Genomic DNA, 21,547 nt, shown 5'->3' with positions numbered 1-21,547 from the left:
CAAGCAAGATGGGATCCTGGGAGCAGGAACTGATGCATAGGTCATGGAGGGGTGCTGCTTATCGGCTTGCTCTTCATGGCTTGCTCAGCATACTTTTTTTAGACACCAGGATCACCAGCTCAGGGATGGCACCAACTACAGTGGGCTAGGCCCTCCTCCATTGATCACTAAGAAAATGCCTTATAGGCTTGCCCACAGCCAGATTTATTGGAGGCATTTTCTTGAGGCTCCCTAATGACTTTAGGTTGCGTCAAGTTGACATAAAACTAACCAGGCATTGTGGAATACACTTACAATTTCAGTATTCCTATAGTCCTGGGCCTCCAGAGGTTACTGAGGCAACAGCATCACAAGTTCAAGACAAGTCTGAGCTACATATGAAAGCATGTCTTAAAAAAAGAGAAATGGAGGGTGAAAGTTCAGGCCTGGTTGTGGCTCAGCAGTTGCATGCCTGTGTAGCAGATGCAGGGTTCTGGGCAAAAGCAAAGGGTTCATTAACAGCCAGGACAGTGCTGGACCATGAAGAACCAAGCCTCCCTGCCTCTTCTTGTGATGCTAGGACCCATCAGTGTCTCCCACTCACACGGAGATAGGAAGCCATTTGTGAATTAGAGAAATAGGTGTGTTCTAAAGCCCAGAGGGAAATGGGAAGCAGGGAAGATGGCTGCGATGGTGTGGGTGACACAGGAAGAGCATCCGCCAGAGCACTGAGGACCTTGTTTGGCTCCTCTTTTGGGCAGACCAACTCAACAAAAGACCCATTGAGATGACAGATCAGGACCTGGGGTGGACAGATTATTGCGGACTAATAAAGAATTCCTGTGAACTCTGGTGGGTATGAAGTGAGATCATGGTGGGATTTTTTTTTTTTTAAGACATCCTCTACTGGGCTGGAGAGATGGCTCAATGGTTAAGCACTGACTGCTCTTCCAGAGGTCCTGAGTTCAATTCCCAGCAACCACATAGTGGCTCACAACTACTTGTAATGGGATCTAATGTCCTCTTCTGGTGTGTCTAGAGAGAGCTACAGTGTACTCACATACATAAGTAAATCCTTTTTTTTTTTTTTTAAAGACCTCGTCTACTAGAGATGTGAACTGTAAAGTATTTGTGGATGCAATGGTCTCATGGCTAGTGGTATAGCTTAGTGCCTGGCGTACACAGGCCTTAGGTTCAGTCCCCAGGACCAGTGAACAGGTGAAACAGGAATGACAAGACACTAATGTTGCTGGAGCTGGTGATACAGACCCATCACTGTCCCGTCTCTGCTGTTAACATGATCAGACACTCTTGCTAGGCACAGTGGTATCCTCCTATAATCCCAGCATTTGGGAGGAAGAGGCAGGAGAATCTCTATAAGTTCAAAGCTGCATAGCAGGACCTTGTCTGAGAAAGGAAAGGAGAGAGCAGGCAGACAGACTCCATAATAATGAGTCTTCAAATGAGTAAAGATGTCTTCACCATCAAAAACAGCTACATTCCCTGCCTCTGGGCAATAGAGTGTATTACTCACACCTCACTTCTTTCTTTTCTCCTCTTGCAGCATGGCTGGGAAGACGCCTGCACCAACCGCAGGCCATGGCCTGCAGCCTCTGCTCTCTCTGCCCCACTGAGCCCACTGCATCTGGAGCCCCCTGGATGATAACTGCCTCCTGAGGCTGCAACTGTGCTGCTGTCTACAGCGATGGTGAAGAACTGGACTCTACAGGCTCACTACCTTCAAGTGCACTTTCGGGGGCCAACACCCTTTGTCCCAGGACTAGTGGGCCTGAACAATGGCTGAAGGCCAGGGGACCCCATAGAGTTGCACCTCAATTTCCAGGGGCAGCAGCACTCCAGCGCCAGAGGACTATGACCACCTATCGGCCCCTTCCTAATGATGGTGTGGACCTGGCAGCCAGCTGTGGGGCCAGGAGCACCGATATCCTCCCTGGGGACTACACTCCCATGGGATTCTGGGCCCAGAATGGCAGCATGTCCCAGCCTCTTGGTGAGAGCCCAGCCACTGCCACTACCCGCCCTAGCCCCACCACCCCTGCCATGCCCAAGATGGGAGTGCGTGCCAGAGTGGCTGACTGGCCACCCAAGCGAGATGCCCTGAGAGAACAGAGTAATCCCAGCCCCTCACAGGACACAGATGGTGTGAAGACCACCAAAGTAGCCCATTCCATGAGGAACCTACAGAATGGACAGCACCCCTCCAGCACCCCAGCCGCCTCAGGATCCAGAGCCTTCCATCGACTGTCCAGGAGAAGGTCCAAAGATGTAGAATTCCAGGATGGGTGGCCCCGGTCCCCTGGCCGGGCCTTCCTCCCTCTGCGACATCGAAGCAGCAGCGAGATCACCCTCAGTGAGTGTGATGTAGAGGAACCTGGAGATCCGAGGGGGACCCGGCACCCAGGGGTGCTGCCCCTCTTCAGAGAGTATGGCAGCACGTCCTCTATCGATGTTCAGGGTGTGCCAGAGCAGAGTTTCTTTGACATCCTTAATGAGTTTCGAAGCGAGCAGCCGGAGGCCCAGGGCTCCCGGAACCTCAGCGAGCTCCTGCGGGTGGATCCCGGCGCCCTCTCAGGTGGCAGCTGTGGGGCAAAGGGAGACCCCCGCAATGGCCAGTCCACCAAAGACAGTCTCCAGAGTCTACAGCCTCTCAAGGAGAAGGAGAAGGCCCGGAAGAAACCCATGCGGGGCCTGGGCAGTGGGGACACTGTGGACTCGTCCATCTTCAGGAAGCTGAGGAGCAGTAAGCCCGAGGGGGAAGTGGGCCGGCCTCTGGGAGAGACTGAGGAAGGTCGAAGCCCCCCAGAAGCCAGCAGGCCATGGGTCTGCCAGAAGAGCTTTGCCCATTTTGACGTGCAGAGCATGCTGTTTGACCTCAACGAGGCAGCTGCCAACAGGGTGTCTGTGGCCCAGAGGCGCAACACCACCACTGGGGCATCAGCTGCTTCAGCTGCCTCAGCCATGGTGACGCTCACAGCATCACGGGCCCACAGCCTGGGGACTCTGGACCCAGCCTTCACCAGCACGGAGGATTTGAACTGCAAAGAGAACCTGGAGCAGGACCTGGGAGACGACAATAGCAACGACCTGCTACTTAGCTGCCCGCACTTTCGCAATGAGATTGGCGGGGAGCGAGAGCGCAATGTCAGCTTCTCCCGGGCCTCTCTGGGTTCCCCGGGGGGCAGCAGCGAGGCCCACATGGTCGAGCCCACCCTGAGCACCCACCGTACAAATGCCAGCATCTCGGTGTTGGAGGTACCCAAGGAGCAGCAGAGGACACAGAGCCGGCCCAGGCAGTACAGCATCGAGCACGTGGACCTGGGTGCTCGCTACTACCAGGACTACTTTGTGGGCAAAGGTGATTGATGGGTGGCTGGGGCCCCAGCTTGTCTTTGAAACACACGCACTGCCTACATTCATCTGAGCCTGTCTCATTACTAGTGGTGCCTGGGAGAACAGAGGAAGCTGACAACCTGCCACCCGGCCCTAGTTTCAGGCTCCAGCACCACCAAACAAATAATAAATGGTTCTTGTCAAATGTAGCAGATGCCAGCTAGGTCTTCCACAGGGCTCAGAGTGGTCTCTGGAGTTAGACAGACCATGGGTTAGAGTTAGAGTGTCTGTCTGATAGCTTGTTCACTTTGTGACACATTTCACACTGAGATTGATCTCATGGGGCACAGGGTTGATTGTAGTGGATCCCGTACGCCACCCAGAATGGCACTGAGATGAACGGTGAAGGGGTAGATGGTCCAGATCCCAGCCATCAGGATAGAGGCTGTGGAGGCTCCATATCAGTAGCATGAGATCCCAAGATGAAACGTGCCTAAGGGGTGAAAGGCCTGTTTCATGTTGGTTTTTAAAACTCACCAAGAAGCAAGATACGGTAGCATACTTCCTTAATTCCAGCACTCAGGAGGCCAAGGCAGCTGGATCTTCAGCTTGAGGTAGACCTGAGCTACATACTAAGACCCTGCCTCACAAAGGAAAGGAAGTAGAGGGGCGGGGGGCAGATAGTTATTTCCTGCCAGGCAGGGTGATGCCCAGGTGAGTCCCAGTGTTGAGACTGAGTAATATAGTATGACCTCTATTCCCCAAATTCTAAATTGACTTCTTTTAGCCACAGAAGGCTTATGATTAATTTAATGTTTATTGAGCACTGACTATCTACTGTGATTTCTGAGATGCTGGGCATTGTACGTAGGTAGAAAAACCAGCAGCAACTTGGTAGTGTCGTCAGGAGTAAACTCCCACCTTTGGAATACAGTGTATAGGGCTGTTGTCATGAGTTTGCACCCATTATTTTGGATTAGCTTTAAATTCACCCAGGAGCATCTGAAAACAGGGACTGTCAGTCAAATATACGGGATACCAGAGTGAGGACAAGAAGCAGATATGTGTTGTGTTTTTGAATTTTTGCTGATAGCAGCATGAAGACATTGAACCAGAATCATGCAGGCTGCTGGCTGGCAGGGTGCTGCCACAATCTTAACAACAGCAGCAACAACAAAACAAACAAACCCACTAGGATTAGATATCAGAAAGAACTATTTTATGGCAGAATTCTTAGTGGCTTGTCTAGGAAAAAAGCAAGAGCAGAAACCTGTCTCCTTGGCTTATTTAGGACTGTTACCCTCAGCATTTCCATTATTTGGGTCTGTAGAAGCATGGTCAGATACAGGCATGACTTAGGGATCTGTGTCAGGACCCTGAACACATCTGAGGCCCTGAGCTACTAATGGCCAGCATTTAAGCTGCATGCTTACTGTGTGCCAGCCTGGTGCTGAGCTAACTCAATTAATCCGCACATTGCTGAGTTAAGCGCATTTGACTGCTAAGAATCTCATCATGTGACCCGGCTGGGGCCATATATCTAATCTCAACCCAGAATTTGTGTTGGCAGGAGACTCCCTAGGCTCAGGGCTTAAGCGCTCCACAACAGCTAATGGGAGCTAAACCAGGCAAGCTGTTAACAGAGCCAGGATTAATCTCAGTGGCCCTGAGTTGATGACCCACTGTGTAGTATGCCAAGCCTTTCATCATTATGGTCTTGCTCTCACACACCAGTTCTGAATTGTGGGTAGCCTCTGAGTCCCTGTTCCTCAGATGAGAGTACTGGGGCTCAGAAAACGCCTGTGACTTTACTGGTTCAGAAAGCCCAGCTTTGATCAAACTTCAGGGTCTCTCTGTTGACCTTTGATTTGTGAGTTTTGTGTGAGACTGCCTTACCCACTCCCATCACACCATGAGCAGGCTGCCATGGGCTGTGCCCTGTCCTTCCAGACATCTGACCATACTTCCCTGATCTACCTTTTCAGAGCATGCCAATTACTTTGGCGTGGATGAAAAGCTGGGACCTGTGGCCGTAAGCATCAAGCGGGAGAAGCTGGAGGATCATAAGGACCATGGACCTCAGTACCAGTACAGGATCATCTTCCGGACTCGTGAGGTAGGGCCCGATGCCAGTATGCCTGCTGGCTTAACAGGAGCCGTAAACCCTTCCCACTTCTGTGTCCTGGTTCTACCAGATTCCAGTCCAAACTTCTTTGCCACATCTCATAAAAGGTCTAGTACTGAGATTCGGTGAGTCTATCCATTTTACAGAGGGGAAAACTGGTACTCAGAAATCATATATGTTGCAGCAAATAAGCCAGACCAGGATCTGAACCTACCAGGTGACTTCAAAGCTCAGGATCACCAAATCTATTTTCAAGGCTCAGGTATGAAGTCATTTCAGGACTCAGGTATTAAGGAAGACTTCCAGCCTCAGTCTGGGAAGGCCTGGGGCAGGCATCGAAACAAGCCCTGCCATGCTAAGCAGCGTCAACCTCTACCAGCCAGCCTACTCCATTCTCAGCTGAGAATCCCACTGTCCTACCCAGCAGTCCTTGGATTAAAGCTTAGCTCCAGCAACAGGGGAAGAAGGCATATTGCTGTCCTCCCACACCAACACAAGTGATTTGTGACAGAATGTGTTTCTGTCTTAAAAGCTGGCTTAAAGTCACAGAGATTCACTGATCTCTGTCACTATAGGTCAGGGATGGAACCTGCTATGGGCACAGACTGCAGAACGTGACACTTGCACTTAGCCTGGTCGGCTCTGCCTCCCTTCTCTTCTGTCACCAGCAAGCTGTCTTCAGTCCAGGCCTTCTAGATCTTGATAGCTTTCCATACAGAAGGATGAGTCACTTATGCAGGATCCCTGATTGGTTCTTCATGGATCCCACGCCCACACCTTGGGCCAAGCACTGACAGGGGTGAGAAAGGGTGAGAAAGATAGACAGCCAGATCTAGGACACAGTCCACCTAGGGCTAGAGCCACCACCCTCACACTGAGCTCCACAGCTCCTTGGGTGTAGCCGGTCTTTTGCTAACTTTGTGGGTTCTTTTCTCACCCTTTATCAGTACTGGTTTCACCCCCATCACTAGATGAGGGGGGAAGAATGGGGGGTGGAGAGAAAGAGAAAGAGAGGGGGGAGTCTAGAAACCTAATTTCTTTCCTTTTGTTTCCTTTTTGAGCATGACTACTGACAAACCACAACCACCACCATCCCCGACTAACCACCACCAACCCTGCCTATCAGGGCCCTCGAATTTATATACCCTCTGAATTCCAAATGTCACACAATTGCAGAAACTATCTGCTGCTGGCAAAACCATGCCTCTTCTAGAGCACGAGGCAAATCACAGTCAGCTGCTCCAGACAGCGTGAAGCAGCCTACATCCCTATACCTGGGATTGAAGCTAAAGCACATTCTTATAATATTTCTGTGTTTTTTAAAGTAATCAAAATTCCAGGACTCTGAAAAATGTTATTACACATGGGAGCCACCCAAGGAGGAGAGGAAAGAAGAGGAGGAGGTCCTTGGCAGGGATGGTGGAGTGTTTTTGTTTTCTTCTTGAGAGCATGTGTCATGTAGCCTAAGCTGGTCTTCCACTCACTGTGTATCTGAAGCCGGCCGTAAGCTTCTGATCCACTTGATCCTCCTGCCTCCACTTTCTGAGCACTGAGATTCGGGGTATCCACTGCCATATCCAAAAGAAAGGAGGTTTTTATTTGTCTTGCCCCCTGTCTCTGAGTCTGATCCCCAGCTGTACAAAGCAAATTAGCAATGTTAAAATGCTGGCACTTCCTGAAGGAGCCGGCATTTCTCGAAAGGCTGATATAAACCCACACACCAAGGATCCCTGTATCCTGGCCTGCACACTGGTATAAAAACCCAGCAGGCTACCTCTGCCATGGACTTTGAATTTGGGGCCAGCCAGGATTTGGAGCTCATCCTGGCAGGCAGATGAGGACAATCACCCCACCTATCAGAGGCTCTCAACTGGATGACAAGCTCTGTGTCAATTGAGGAGAGTGGGTCCCAAAATCACATGCCCATACTGCAAGTGGTCTCTACCCGTGTCTTAGCCAACCTTTCCTTCTCACCTTTCTGGCCAGTTGATCACCAAGACAGAATGTGAGGTGACAGTTCAGCCAGCTTCAGAGCACTTTAGGGCACATGAGCAAATGCTGGTGAAATGGCAAGCCTGTGCATGTACATGAGAAATGCAGATTTTCAAGCAGCAGTGGCAGCTTAGCACTGCAGTACCGCTGTGCTCTGCCTTCACCTAGGCTGACTCATCAGCCTCGTAGCTTCCCCAGCCCCGAGGTTGCCCTCATTTATGACAAAGCAACAGATACAAAGCAGTCGGGACCCTCCAGTAAGAGGCAGGGCCAAGTAGCTCTCTCTTGTCACCCTATGGCCACTCCACTCAGCTGCCTCAGGCAGTCACCTGACACAGGTCAGCCCTCCCCACTCCCCCACATTGGGCTTGGTCATGATAAAAGAATTCAGACTTATACATGCATGCAATGCCCGCAGAGGTCACAGAAGACATTGAAGCCCCAGGGACCGGGGTTATAGATGGTTATGTGCCACTGGGTGGATTCTAGGAATCTAGGAATGGCGCCTGAGGGCTTCTGTAAGTCTTTCTTTCTTTCTTTCTTTCTTTCTTTCTTTCTTTCTTTTTTTCTTTCTTTTTTTCTTTCTTTCTTCCTTCCTTCCTTCCTTCCTTCCTTTCTTTCTTTCTTTCCTTCTTTTCATCCACCCATCCATCCATCTATCTGGACAGGCTCTTACTATGTTGCTCTGGCTGGCTTGGAACTTAACCATATAGACCAGGATGGCCTTGAACTCACAGAGCTCCGCCTGCCTCTGCCTCCCAGGTGCTGGGAGTAAAGGTGTGTGCCACCATGCCTGGCACAAGCGTAAGTGCTCTTAACTGCTAAGCCATCACTCTTCACGCCTTAGAATAATAAATGACAGCATGTCCCATGCACTGAGGGCCATGACGCATCAATGCTTTCTCAGCAGGCCAGGGGTGACTTCTCTGCTTTGGCTCCTGTTTGGTAACTGGAAGCTGTCCTTGGCCTCATGGCCACTCATCCCAAGACACTGTTACCACCCAGCCCCAGGCTGTGCTCTTCAGTATGGTAGCAACCAAAGCAGCAAAGTCCGAGTGCACACATACACCATGCTAGCCTCTGTCCACCCTCACCTACAGACCACATGCAGACCCAGCCCTGGCCCCCCGTCCCTGCAGAGCTGCCCTGTGAGGCCCTCAGGCCTAACTGCCCATCATCTGGAGTTGGAGGAGGAGCAGTGGACCTCAAGGCTTGCGTCACCTCATTTCCCATCACAGAGGCAGGACAGAGAGTCACACAGCCCACATGTTGTGCCAGCAGCCTAGAAACCTAAAGTCCAACACATGTTGCCGCTGGGCACTCACCTCAGTGTTTCAGGTACATTGACCCAACGGTTTCTCTCAACTGTTAGCACAGAGGTCCCATTGTCATCTCATTCCTCAGTGTCCACAGATGACGACACTGAAGCCAGAGAATTACTTTTCCAAGGTCACCCAGTGGCAAAGCCAGGATGTCCTGCTCCTGTCTGCTCCCTCCACTAGGATCCTTCTGGCTGAGTTAGGGTCACACAGCCCCAGGCCGCCTGTCCAATGCCATCCTTCACTGCCCCATAACTTGGGCAAGCTCCTTGTGTTTCTGTTTCTTCCTCTGTAAAACAGGCTTGGAGCTGTGACCTGACCCCGAAGTGAGGTGGGGACAGGGTCTTAAACTGAGGCTGGGGAGTGGCTGCAAAGCCTTCAGGGCAGGAAGAGCTCTGAGTGCCAGATCCCACCATCCTACTGACAGTCTGTCATGACTATAACTCTTGCCAGAGGCCGGGGCCGTGCTGGGGAACAGACAGGGCTCCATCTTCCAGTCACACACACTCCTCTGGCCCCTACAAACCAGAGCTTGGGGCCCAGGCCGCTCTCCAAGCTAGTAGGCTGGCCTGTCCTAGATGGCCACTCCTAGCCGCCAAGCAGACAGGCTCCAGTGGGCCCATGTCTCTCAGCAGATGGCATGTGAGTGTTGGCAGAGCCGAGCTTCCCACTGAGACAGGAGCAAACTCGGGGCTGGGCTTAGGCACCACACACCTGAGCACTGGCTGCCCCGTGCCAGTGACTGCTTAGATGACACATGGGGTCCCCCAGCCAGCCTCAGACCATCTGGCCCAGTGCACTCCTTCAGCCTGACAAGTGGGAGTCCTTGACAGACTGCCCAAGGCTGGCATGGAACTCACAGTCCCACCCCTTAGCCTACCAGGTGCTGGCACTGTAAGCTTACAGTGCTGTGCCTTAGCTCTGGGAGGCTTAGGAGTTTGGGTTTTTACTTTTTGTATATGTGTATGTAATACCTAATGCATGCATAAGTATGCAAAATAAAGGGGACGATCTTACAAACTGAAGGGGGGGAGTGTAATTCTGTTGTGGGTGGGGTATCTGTGTTCAGTTGGCACATCTGATTTCCTGTGTGTGCCTCCCCATATCTCTGACTTATCCTGTTGAGGAGGAGTGGGAGGGAGACCATAGCCTTCTCCTTAAAGTGGTTTAGGTTTGGGGCTTAGCTGTGGCTTTGCCTGCAGCAGTGAGTGTTGTATTTCAGACACAGTGGAGAGCTCTCGGTGTGAGCTCCCTTACTGGATCCATCAGCTAGCCCAGGTTGGCCTGAACTCTCCCCTCTGTTCAGCTCCCAGTATTTGAATTGCAGGTGTGTACAGCCACACCTGGCCATGGCTCTGCTCTTACTCCCATTTTGTCAATGAGGAAATAAGATGAGAAGCTCGAAAGTGGAAATAATGAAAGTTTGAGGCCAGCCAGGACCAGATATAGCAAAACTCTGTATCAGTAAAAATCTACCTAAGTCAAATATGGTGGGGCACACTTGTAATCCTGGTGCTTGGGAGGTCTGTGAGCTGGAGACCAGCCTGTGCTCCGTGAAACAGTTTCAAAAACTAAGAAGGAAGGGAGGAGGAAATGAGGAATGGGACAAGAAATTTAGCAGTTTGCTCAGGGTTGCTGAGCTAGGGAGAAAGTGAAGCTGGGAATCAGAATACGGGCTGAGAGTGCCAACTCCCCTTCCTAAAGTCCCTGAAGGGGACCTACCACCCAGCACAAAGAGCAGCCAACATGCGTACGGCTCTGTCAGGGGCCTGACTCTCACAGATAGGCCCCTCTTTGCTTATGTGGCATGGTGTCCTTTTTACAGCTCACTTGGTCTGTCACCATCAGTAGGGATGCCAGATGTCAGAGGGCTCACAGCAGATCTGATTCAGGCTGCTATGGAGGGAATGGGCTGGCAGTGGGACAAGGGCTGGGAGACCAGGGGAAGGGGCAGCTGACAGAGGACCTGTCAGTGCCCTGCTTCTCCTCCCCCCACCTCCTTGGCCAGAAGGAGACCTGGGAGCTTTTCAAGTGGGGAGCAGCAGGCAGCACTGAGGGTCAGGTGCAGCCACAGGTGGCCAGGTTCTGGCGGTTTCTGGGCCCACACTGGCTCCCTCCAGCAGAGCACTGTGGAGCCGCATCACTGGGGACAAAGACGCTGGTCCTGTGGGTATATAGGGGACCCACAGCCCCAGTGCCAACCCCTGACGCCATCACTGCTCCCTGAGTTTCACGCTTGCTTTGCTCATGATAAGAGATGTGTGTGCTTGTTAACGAGCACAGTCAGAACTGGGAACTCCCAACCATGAGATCACTCCTTCCACACGCCCCTTGCCTGGGTCCTGTTTGGCAAAGGTGGACTGCATGCCTGCCAGCCAAACCATGACATGTGTTTGCTGCTTCATGGGCCCGTTGACTTAGACTGTTTTTGCAGTTAACACTGATCATCTTTTGTGTTTAAAGTGCAAGGTTGAGTGGGTTTGGGGTTCGTGGTGCAGGCCCTGGGGGAGGGTTTCTCTTTCTTTCTTGTTGTGATATTTCAGGTATCTTTCTGTGCATTCTTGCTGCAGCCTCCACACACTCTGCTGGCCCAGAGCTCCTAAACTGGCAGCCAGAAGTGTCACGAGGATGAGGCTACAGGGGCTCTCGGGGCTGGAGGGTGTAAATCAGAACAGCCACTTGGAAAACTACTTGGCACTTTGGGTAAAACTGAAGATTAGCATGTCTGGATAATTTAGCAATTTGTCTGGTAGGGTATAAACCCAAAAGGAAATGTGTTTATGGGCACCAGGAGGTACGTCTGTGGATGTCCCCAGCAGTGCTGCTCTCAGTTGTCAAATACTGGAAGCAGCTGTGCTGAGCATCACTGGGGGGGATGAAATCCACAGCAGGGCAGACTCCTCCTCTCAACACAACATGGTGGAGTCCCATACGCACACTCTTCAGAGAAAGAGGCCAAGCTAGGCACAGTGGCAAGCTGTCTGAGCGACAATTCTGGAATTTTGGTTTCTTTGAAACTCAGAAATATTATAAAATATGTTTTCTTTTCATCCCAGGTGTGAGGTTGTACAGCTGCTTCAGACTGTCCACAGTCTGTTGCCTCCTGCTCTAGCAGGGGCGTGATTTTGTCAGCTGCAGATAGTTTCTGCAAGGGTGTGATGTTTGGAATTCTGAGGACTTTTCAGAGGGTATATAAATGCTAGGGCCCCAAGATGGGTTGTAGGTTGTTGGTTGGTTGTTCAGGTGGGTTGTTGGTTATTGTTGGTCATTTATTAAATAGTTGTGTACAAAGAAGAAGAAACAGGAAGAAGAAATTAGATATTCTGGTGGTGAAGATCAGTCTTGCCCTGAGGAACTCAACCTCTTCCGATCAGCAGGAAGTAGTCTACTAATAATGTTGCCCCTTCTCACCTCTGACTTTAATCAGGGGCTCTTTTGTTTCCCCTCTGTCCTTTTTTCTCTCTTATCTAGTGTTAGAGTTGAAACGGTGGGAGAGGATAGAGAAGGGTGGGAGAAAGAAGACCCCACAAAGTAGCACAAGACAGCTACACCTATCACTCCAGAGCTTGAGAGGCTGAGACAAGCATCTCAAGTTCAAGGCCATCCTAGACTATAGAATAAGACCCTATCTCAAAAACAGAGAAAGAAGCCAAGCATGCTGGTACTTGTCTGTAATCTCAGTACTCAAGAGGGAGATGTAGGAGTCAGGAATTTGAGGCCAGCCTGGGCTACCTGAGATCCTGACTCAAAGGTGGAGGCAGGGAGCCAGATAACAGAGGAACTGCCATCTGGGCATGGGGATCTGGATTATAGCACTCCCTAGCAGGCCATGATTCCATCCGCAGCCCCCAACGCACTCCTGACAAAATAGCAATAATGAAAGGTGCAAGAAGCTCTGAAGCTCCGGAGGTCAATACCCAAGGCTAATCATGGCAGTAACGGGCTAGGTATCTACATATATGTAGATTGTACTGGATGGCAATTTTAGTATCTTACGGCATCTTCATGTTGCCCATCTACAGTAGCAGTATTCAGAAGGCTAAGACAGGATCTCTGCAAGTTCAGGGTCAGACTAGGTCACATAGCAAGACCTTGTCTTAAAAAAATAAAGTAAATATAGCTCTTGGGAGACTGAAGGAGGTGGATCTCTGAGTTGGAGGCCAGCCTGGTGTACACAATGATTTCCAGGACAGCCATAGGGAGAGATGGAGGAGAGAGGGGCTCATCTTTACACTGATGTTTCCAACAAGACGTGGGCCAGTAAAATGTCCTGACCAGACAGGATTCTCACATTTCATTTCCTGGAATTGGTCACGTGGTCAGCTTTAGGAACCTCTTGGAAGGTAGTCACATCTGAGGAAGACGGGACGGACGAGGCATGAGGCGTTTGCCTAAGTGTTTTCAACCTTTGTAGCACAGCAGAAGCAACTAAGGAGGTTTAAAGTGGGCTACACTCACACATACAGACAGACATTCACACATACATACATACATACATACTTACATACATACATACTTACAGACACATGTAAATGCATATGTTTGTGTCCAGCCCCACCCCAGACCAAATCGCAGCACCTGGGTGATGTTTTCCATGAAACTGGTTGAACCATAGCAGGAGCCACAATTCAAGACCCAAACTGGCACCAGCATCCTAGACAGGCAGGTCTTTGTGAGCATACACTGCCTTGTCTACAACTCGAGATGTCGAAGGAGCGACTGAGAGCCCCTTCCTTGTGGAGCCTCTGTGGTTCATCCCGGGCCCTGCTTCCTGATAGACTCTCCCACCCTTCCCACCAGTCAATTCTCTGGGGTCTTTGCTTAGAATGGATTGGCACACAGGAGGTAGCAGCCAGTGTGTGTACTGAACCAAGGAAGATGGGCTGCCTCACTCAGCCTCCCCTTCAGTTATGCTTGCCTGCCTTTGTCCCACAGAAGAGGAGGTTGAGGCTCAGAGACCTGTGGTACCTGGGTCAGGATCATGGGAAGGAGATTGCAAATCCAAGTCCTGGCTCATCTACATTCTGCCTCTAAGTTCTTAAGATCCCTCTCGTCATCCCCTCCTTTTGGGGTTAGGGTTGGTTTTAGATTTTAGGGTTTTTTTTTTTGAGACAGGGTCTCATGTAGAGAAGCCAGCCTCTAACTCTGTAGCCAGGGATGATCTTAAACTTCTAGTTACCTTGTTTCTACCCCCTAAAAGCTAGGATTACAGCCCACCACACCCAAGCTCTGGTTTTCTTATATTGAGACAGAATCTCAACTTTGTATCCCAGGTCAGCCTTGGCCTCAAAATCCTCCAGCCTTGACCTTCGTAGTACCTGGGATTCCAGAAGTGCAGCAGCAGGCCTGGCTCCACCTGTCTGTGAAGGCAGGCCCCTCTCAGAGGCCCCACACACCCCTGACCATCCCTTCTCTCTGTTGAGCAGCTCATCACGCTTCGGGGCTCCATTCTAGAGGATGCCACACCTACAGCCACCAAGCATGGGACAGGGCGGGGCCTGCCCCTGAAGGATGCCCTGGAGTACGTCATCCCAGAGCTCAACATCCATTGCTTACGACTGGCTCTCAACACTCCCAAAGTCACGGAGCAGCTGCTAAAGCTCGATGAGCAAGGGGTAAGCCAGGGGCCGCAGAGCCCCAGCCTTTAGCCAGTCCTGCAGCCCTTTCTGTCTCCATCTCTACGTTTATTTTTAACAAGCAGCAAATTTACTCAGAAGCTCGATGAGCAACAGGAGGGAGCCATCAGCACATTGTAAGGGTACCAAGAGCAGTGTCATAGAAACAGCGCAGGAATGAGATTGACACCACAAGGTTTCTGTGAGAGAGGGAGAGAGAACGTGTGCCAGCACATGAACACAAACCCACTTGCTGCCATCTGGCCCAGCCATAGCCCCTGGCATTGCTTCTGGACTTCCATACATGTGCAGACCCCAAGTAGCTGAGGTTTTGCTTTGGCATAGTCTCATCCCCTGCCCAGTCATCTCCTATAGGAAGCCAGCCCCAGCTCCCAGCTCTGTCTTAAGAACACCATAGACTGGCACAGCCATGTAAAGATAGATGACAGAGTATGTACCTTCCTATGCTTCTCTGGACATGCCCCACACTGGTTCCTTCCCTGCAGGCTTTGTATTGAATTCCCAAGAGGTCCTAGCATCGCGGAGCTTAGGGCTCAGGACTCCCTGTGTCCCATTCCCTGGAACCTCCTTGAACCTACTCCACTTTTCCACCCACACAGCTGTGCCGAAAGCACAAGGTTGGCATCCTGTACTGCAAGGCGGGCCAGAGCTCGGAGGAGGAGATGTACAACAACGAGGAGGCTGGCCCTGCTTTCGAGGAGTTCCTGGACCTCCTGGGCGACAAGGTCTGTCTGAAAGGCTTCACCAAGTACGCCGCCCAGCTGGATGTCAAGAGTAAGTAGGGAGCACCCAGGAGGCAGAGGCAGGTAGACCTCTGAGTTTGAGGTCATCCTACTCTGCGTAGTGAATTCCAGGCCAGCCAGGGCTAGCTACATAGCAAGGCATTGTCTCAATAACTAGATAGCGGATGGATGGATGGATGGATGGATGGATGGATGGATGGATGGATGGACGGCAGATAAGTAGTAAGTGGGGGCAGGGGGAGGCATCAGGTACTGCTTCAGGATGGAATGCCTCCCTAACAGGCCCTAGAGTCCACCCTCAATGCCACCAAAAAAGAAAAAAAAAATCTGTTAAGGAAGGGCCACTGAGATGTCAGGGAGCCACCTCTGTCTGTCTTCCTGACCAGCTCAGAGGTCTGGTGATGCCAGGGTGAGGGTGCAGGCCAGTGGGAGGTGGGAGGTCCTTAGCACCTCTCTCAGGATGAACAGCGGCCCCACTGGAGAAAGCAGCAGGACGTGTGCTCTGCTCACTGTGCCTTGGGCATCAGATGTGAGGCCTGAGCACAGCCGTGGGCACCTGAAGAGGACTCCGAAACTCCACGGGACTACTTGATGTTTACAGAGCAGGGACGCGGGTGAGGGCCACCTGTCACATGTCACATGTAGGGAGCCCCAGGAGAATGTACACTGACGGGTGCCTTTTAAGCGCATGGCAGGACGTCGAGGATTTGTTGGCTGAGAGTGAACTAAAGACACTCAGACATGGTGGTGCATGCTATAATCCAGCACTTAGGAGGCTGAGTCGGGAAGACTGAATTTGAGGCCAGCCTGGACTACATTGCTAGACTTTGCCTTTAAAAAAAATAATAATTATATAATGGGAGATTTCTTTTATATTTCTTTCATTTTTTTAAAAAGTGAATGTAAGTAAAAGCTTCGAGTTAAAAACTAACAGATGTCCTGTGGGATATGACAGGAACCCAGAGGCTTAGTGATTGTGGTACTAACTGCTGTTTCTATCCCAGCGGACTCCACGGGGACACACTCCCTCTACACGACGTACCAGGACTACGAGATCATGTTCCATGTCTCCACCCTGCTCCCATACACTCCCAACAACAGGCAGCAGGTCAGTGGTCCCCAGCTGGGGCACAGTTAGTCCCAAAGCATTCACCCTCCTCAAGACTGGTGGCCACCAGCCAGGCCATCTGCCCAGTGATGGCTCTTGGGGTGGTCCTGTGAATCAGATGGAGGTCTTGGAGACCTCTGTACCACGAGCATTTCCCTGGGAGTTCTAGACAACGCCGATGTGATTCAGTGCCTGTCTGGTACCACATCTTCCTGCTGGTCCTTGCTACTCCGCTTCCCTCCAGCTGACCCATCTCCTCTCAGGGGTCTCTTGAATCATCACCAGTTTTAAGAGTGAGAGAAATAAATGAGTTAACAGAATTCCACCTCAAACTCAAACCAAATTGGCACAAGCAAAGCTGGTTTTAGGTATGGCTGGATCCCGAAGTTCAAACAGTCTGAAGAATACTCACCTCCAGCCAGATGGTAGTCTTGCATACCTTTAATCCCTGTGCTCAGGAGGCAGAGGCAGGCGGATCTCTAGAATTCGAGGACAGGGTGGTCTACAGAACAAGTTCCAGGCCAGCCAGGGTTACACAGAGTAAACCCTGTCTCGAAAAACAAACAGAAAAGAAGAGTCCTCACCCTCCACTGTTGTTTTTAGTGGTTTCATTCACAGGTCTTCTTAGCAATGGCTGAGATTCTCCCCAGTCCATGCTCTCCTCTCACCATTCAGCCACACAAAGGAAAGACACTGGGCCTGGTGGGGAGTGGGCCGTGAATCCAGCCTGAAGGAAATATATGACCATCCTGGAAAGGGCAAATGGTTCAGGGGCCAGGCACTGGGAGATAGCAGTAAACACCTATGGCCAGGGGGCTGCAGGAGACTGCAGATATGACAGCGTCCTCTCTTGGGCACAGCAAGCCAGCTGAGCAAGCGGGACAGTGGGATTACTTTCTAGTGGATAGGCACCCAGAGTGCTAAGAATTTAGAACATCGGTTTTTGGTTTTGGTCTTGGTCTTGGTTTTGGTTTTGGTTTCATTTGTTAGGACAGGCCACAATGTAGATTCTGTAGGCCAAAACTAGTCAAAATACAGGTCATTTCTGAAGGATATCCTAATAACACACTCTCAACATTGGCCCCTGAGCACAAGACAGCCAATACCTTTAGGAAGCAGGGGTCCTGTTCTGAGTACCAGGGACTGGAGAAAGCTTGTCCTGCAAAGTTAAAATCAAAAGCAGGTTGAGGTCCCTCCCTTTTGCCTTCACCCCTACAGGACAGAAGGCAGGTCACTTTTACCTTCTCTAAACCAAGTTTTCTCATCTTATGAAAAGCAGTCACTGCCACTCAGAGTTTGGGGAGGGTCCAGCAAGGTCACGAATTAAGATATGACTGGAAGGTAGGCCTCATATGGGCTCAGCCATAGGAAGCAATTCTTGTATTAGAAGTTTAATGCATGCAGTTCAGATGCATAAAGAACTAGAGAGCTAGCAGGCCCAGGACTGGAGAGACAGCTCAGTGCTCAAGAACACTGGCTGTTCTTCCAAAGGACTCAGGTTCAATTCCCAGCATCTGCGTGGTATCTTACAACTGTCTAACTCCAGTCCCAGGGGATCTGATACCCTCTTCTGGCCTCTGAGAGATCTTGGCACACCCATAGTATACAGATGTGCATGCAGGCAAAACACACATGCATATAAAAATAAAAAAATTTAAAAATCTTTGGTGCTGTGCTTGGCAGCACGTGCCTTTAATCCCAGCACTAGAGAGACAAAGGCAGGAGGATCTCTGTGAGTTCTAGACTGTGGTCTACGTCAGGACTTCCAGAACAGTCAGAGATACATAGACTATCCTGTTTCAAAATAAACAAATGAAAAAGAACTAGCAGGCTGAATAAAAGTAGTTTAGGCAGGAGATTGCCCGGTTGTGGTTTAAGGCCAGTCTGGACAATTTAGGAAAGTTGTCTCAAAATAAATAGTTAAGGACGAAACAGAACTCAGCTATGGTGGCCAGCTCCCTTTGTTGGATCAAGAGTTAAAGATTGCCAGGCGGTGGTGGCGCACGCCTTTAATCCCAGCACTTGGGAGGCAGAGACAGGCGGATTTCTGAGTTCGAGGCCAGCCTGGTCTACAGAGTGAGTTCCAGGACATCCAGGGCTACACAGAGAAACCCTATCTCGGAAAAAAAAAAAAAAAAAAAAAAAAAAAGAGTTAAAGATCAGCCTAAGCTGCTTTGTGAGTTTGAGTCCTAGCCTGGGCTGCATGAGACCTGTCTTCCCCACCCTCCAGAAAAGAAGGGGCTGTAGTAGATATCAGTTGTAGTCTTGGGGAATAAAGAAGACACCATGAAGACACCCATTCTGGAGATGGAGCAGGGGAGAGCGGACATGGCTTCCTGGGGCATCTAAATCTCAGCTCTCAGGAGTCCAGGAGAGAGAGCCTCCTAGGATTGGCCCTGCCTGTGCATTCTGGTCAGACTCTGTCATTGTCCATATGGCCTGAATAGATCCAAGGTCTCCAGCTTGAGTCCTCCTGCAGTAAATATGATTTGCCAAGCAAATCCAGTTTGTCAAACTCTTTGCTAGGAACTAAGGGTATGGTTACAAGCAACAGTCAAAACAATGTCCCATTTTCTTGTCACTGACAACCTAAATGGGAAGAGATAAATGAGGAACAGGGAGAGGGAGGGCCTCTGTGTGCAAAATGCAGCCATAAATATCGAATACGGAATACAAAAAGGCAAAGAAAGACATGCTGGGGCAGGGCAGGTCTTAGAGATTTGCTGTGGAGCTAAGGAAGAAGGAAGCCAGATGGGGCTCTGGGGCAGCGGGGACAGCCATTCCCACTGGTTACAAGAGGAAGGCTTTCCTGGAGTGTTTGAAGAGCATCCAGGCAGGTGTGGGAGGAAAACAGGCCATGTCAGAGGGTAGAGGGCCACATGTGGGGGCTCCTTGGCCTTGTCCATTCCCCTGAGTGAGAAGGAGCCAGAAGGGCTCCGAGCTTCTAGGGACAAGGCCTGACTCCAGTGCTCACATGCGCCCTCTGGTGGCGTGGGCATGGGAATCCAGCAAGGCAGTCTGGGTAGGATCCTTAGAGCTGTCCTGTGACCTTACCACCTCCCTCTCTGCTTCCAGCTACTGAGGAAGAGGCACATAGGGAATGACATCGTGACGATCATCTTCCAGGAGCCCGGCGCTTTACCTTTCACCCCTAAGAACATCCGCTCTCACTTCCAGCACGTCTTCATCATCGTCCGAGTCCATAACCCCTGCACTGAGAATGTCTGCTATAGGTATGGCCACAGCCAGGCCCTGAGAGGCTGAGGAGGATGCACCTAGTCACAGATGCCACCTCACCTCACTTCCTGGCTCCTTGGCTCCCATCAGGGTCTGTATTTCTTGGAACTTTCTGCTTGTAAGGAATGGAAGGCACCCCCTTCTGGCTCACAGGAAGATATGGTCATATGTGCTGGCTCTTGGGCACATCACAGGAAGGCTCGGCTGGGTGTCCCATGGTCCTTAAGGGAGCTTTATTGTCTGGCAGCACTCAGTTTAACATCTTCCCAGCTATAGGGGAAAGAAATTGATTGGGCCAGGGGTGTAGCTCAGTTCACAGAAAGCTTGCCTAGCATGCAGAGTCCTGAGTTTGGTGCCCAGTGCTACGTAAACTAAGGACAATGATGCATTCCTATAATCCCAGTGTTTGGAAAGCAGAGGCAGGAGGATCAGAAGTTCAAGGTCATCCTCAGCCGTATATCAAGTTTAAAGCCAGCCTGGACTACTTGAGATCCTGTCTCAATGAGGAAAATAGAGAAAGAACAACTATACATGTCACTGGGACTTGAGCAGAAACTCTGGAGGCCCTCTGGCCTGGCTGGAGTCAGGTGCCTAGGGAGCTCAATGCCTGGCCTGCCGTTGTACATGAGAACAGAGAGCTACAGGGGTGATGACCTAGAGGCAGACCCCAGCAAAGCCAGGATAGAGGCTCTCTGGGTCCACTTACATGGGGGCCCTGCTTATATTATAGTGTTGTTGAGTATGGTTTGGGAAAGTTTTGGGGACAAAGTCTCACTATGTAGCCCAGGCTAAAGTCAAACTTAGTCCTCCTGGCTGAGTGTTGGGATGATAGGCATGTTGAATTGCGGGGTTTTCCCACATAGACTTGTAACCCAGGCCTCAAGCCTGTTCTTTGCTCTCTGTAACAGCAGGGCTTCCCCATGTTAGTGGCTGTCCCCAGAAGAAAAAGGGGAAGCCCTTGGAGACTAGGAGCAGGATAGAGCTGGATCCTCAGACGCACCCGACCCAGCAAACCAGGCCCTGGCCATCGGCTGGGGACTAGACCAGGTGTCCTATTTGCCGTGCAGACTACAGGAGGGCGGGCGAGCAGCTGTATCAGCCCCCTTGCCCAGCCTCCTCACCATGAGCGCTGCTTCTGTGTCTCTAGTCCATGTACCTAGTGTTCTGTGTCAGCACAAGTGCTGGCTGGTTAGAGCCTCTGCAGTGCAGCCTAGGGCCTTCCATTCTTTGCATTCCAGAATTCTGTTGAGTGGATACGTGAGTTTCCCACTGCCCTCCAAGGACTGGCATTGGGACAGTTTGCTGGCACCTACATGGAGCCACCTTATTTCTGCATTCATTGTAGTCACCATCAAGCATGGAGCCATCTAGAAAACAGTTGCAGTGGAAGTGGGGGAGCGAGGGCCCCCTCTCTGTACACTGGTAGACTTGGTCTTGCTACAGGCAGTATTTACTAGTTTGATTTTAGCATGCAGCTGATGTGAACTGCTATGTGGGACGCATTGCCCAGTGGATGCTGGGGACCAGCACCATCAGTCATTGCCCTGGCCCAAGGCCACCCCCCTTGTTACTGGAACATGCTGTCACAGCTGCAGGATGCTGGCTGGCACCTTAGACTCTGAACTGATTCTCCGCACCTGAAAGGTAGCCTGGGTGACAAAGGACAGATGCCTGCCAGGGAAGAGGAAGCAGCCTTCTTGTGCCTCAGAGGTCAGCAGGAAGGCTGAGGTAGCCAGGTGGTCCTTCTCCTCTCTCTCCTCAGTCCCTTTTACTTTGACAGGGGAGTAGCACAGGACAGGGGATCAAATGCAGGCCGTGTCCATGCCACCCAAGACTTTACCACTGAAGCCTTGTTCTGTTTTATTTCTGGGGCTTGGTTTGCATTGTTTCTGTAGACATTTTCACATAGCCATGCTGGCCTCAGATATGCTCTATAGCTCAAACTGGCCTCACACTCATCGTCATCCTCCTGCCTCAGCTTCCCAGGGACTGGAATTATAAAGCTGAGCCACCGTGACCAACTTAATATGTCCAAGTACCCCTAAGTCGGGGTTTCT

The 21,547-nt window shown here is 50.9% G+C and overlaps 1 protein-coding gene across 6 annotated transcripts in view; it reads left to right on the top strand.

Annotated features, from left to right (window-relative positions):
* Positions 1-21,547, top strand: part of Sipa1l3 (signal induced proliferation associated 1 like 3) — a 202,876-nt gene that overhangs the window by 118,290 nt on the left and 63,039 nt on the right. For all 6 annotated transcript variants that reach the window (XM_076931181.1, XM_034498346.2, XM_034498338.2 and 3 more), the window contains 6 exons: positions 1,544-3,355; positions 5,316-5,446; positions 14,193-14,381; positions 15,002-15,176; positions 16,150-16,253; positions 19,329-19,486. In XM_076931181.1, coding sequence (XP_076787296.1) covers positions 1,852-3,355; positions 5,316-5,446; positions 14,193-14,381; positions 15,002-15,176; positions 16,150-16,253; positions 19,329-19,486 — 2,261 coding nt within the window. In that variant the 5' untranslated portion in view covers positions 1,544-1,851. The remainder of the gene's footprint in view (positions 1-1,543; positions 3,356-5,315; positions 5,447-14,192; positions 14,382-15,001; positions 15,177-16,149; positions 16,254-19,328; positions 19,487-21,547) is intronic.

Source organism: Arvicanthis niloticus, chromosome 1, assembly GCF_011762505.2.
Source record: "Arvicanthis niloticus isolate mArvNil1 chromosome 1, mArvNil1.pat.X, whole genome shotgun sequence".
Lineage (NCBI taxonomy): Eukaryota > Metazoa > Chordata > Mammalia > Rodentia > Muridae > Arvicanthis > Arvicanthis niloticus.
The sequence above is the reverse complement of the archived record's forward strand: the minus strand, read 5'-3'. Positions and strand labels throughout refer to the sequence as shown.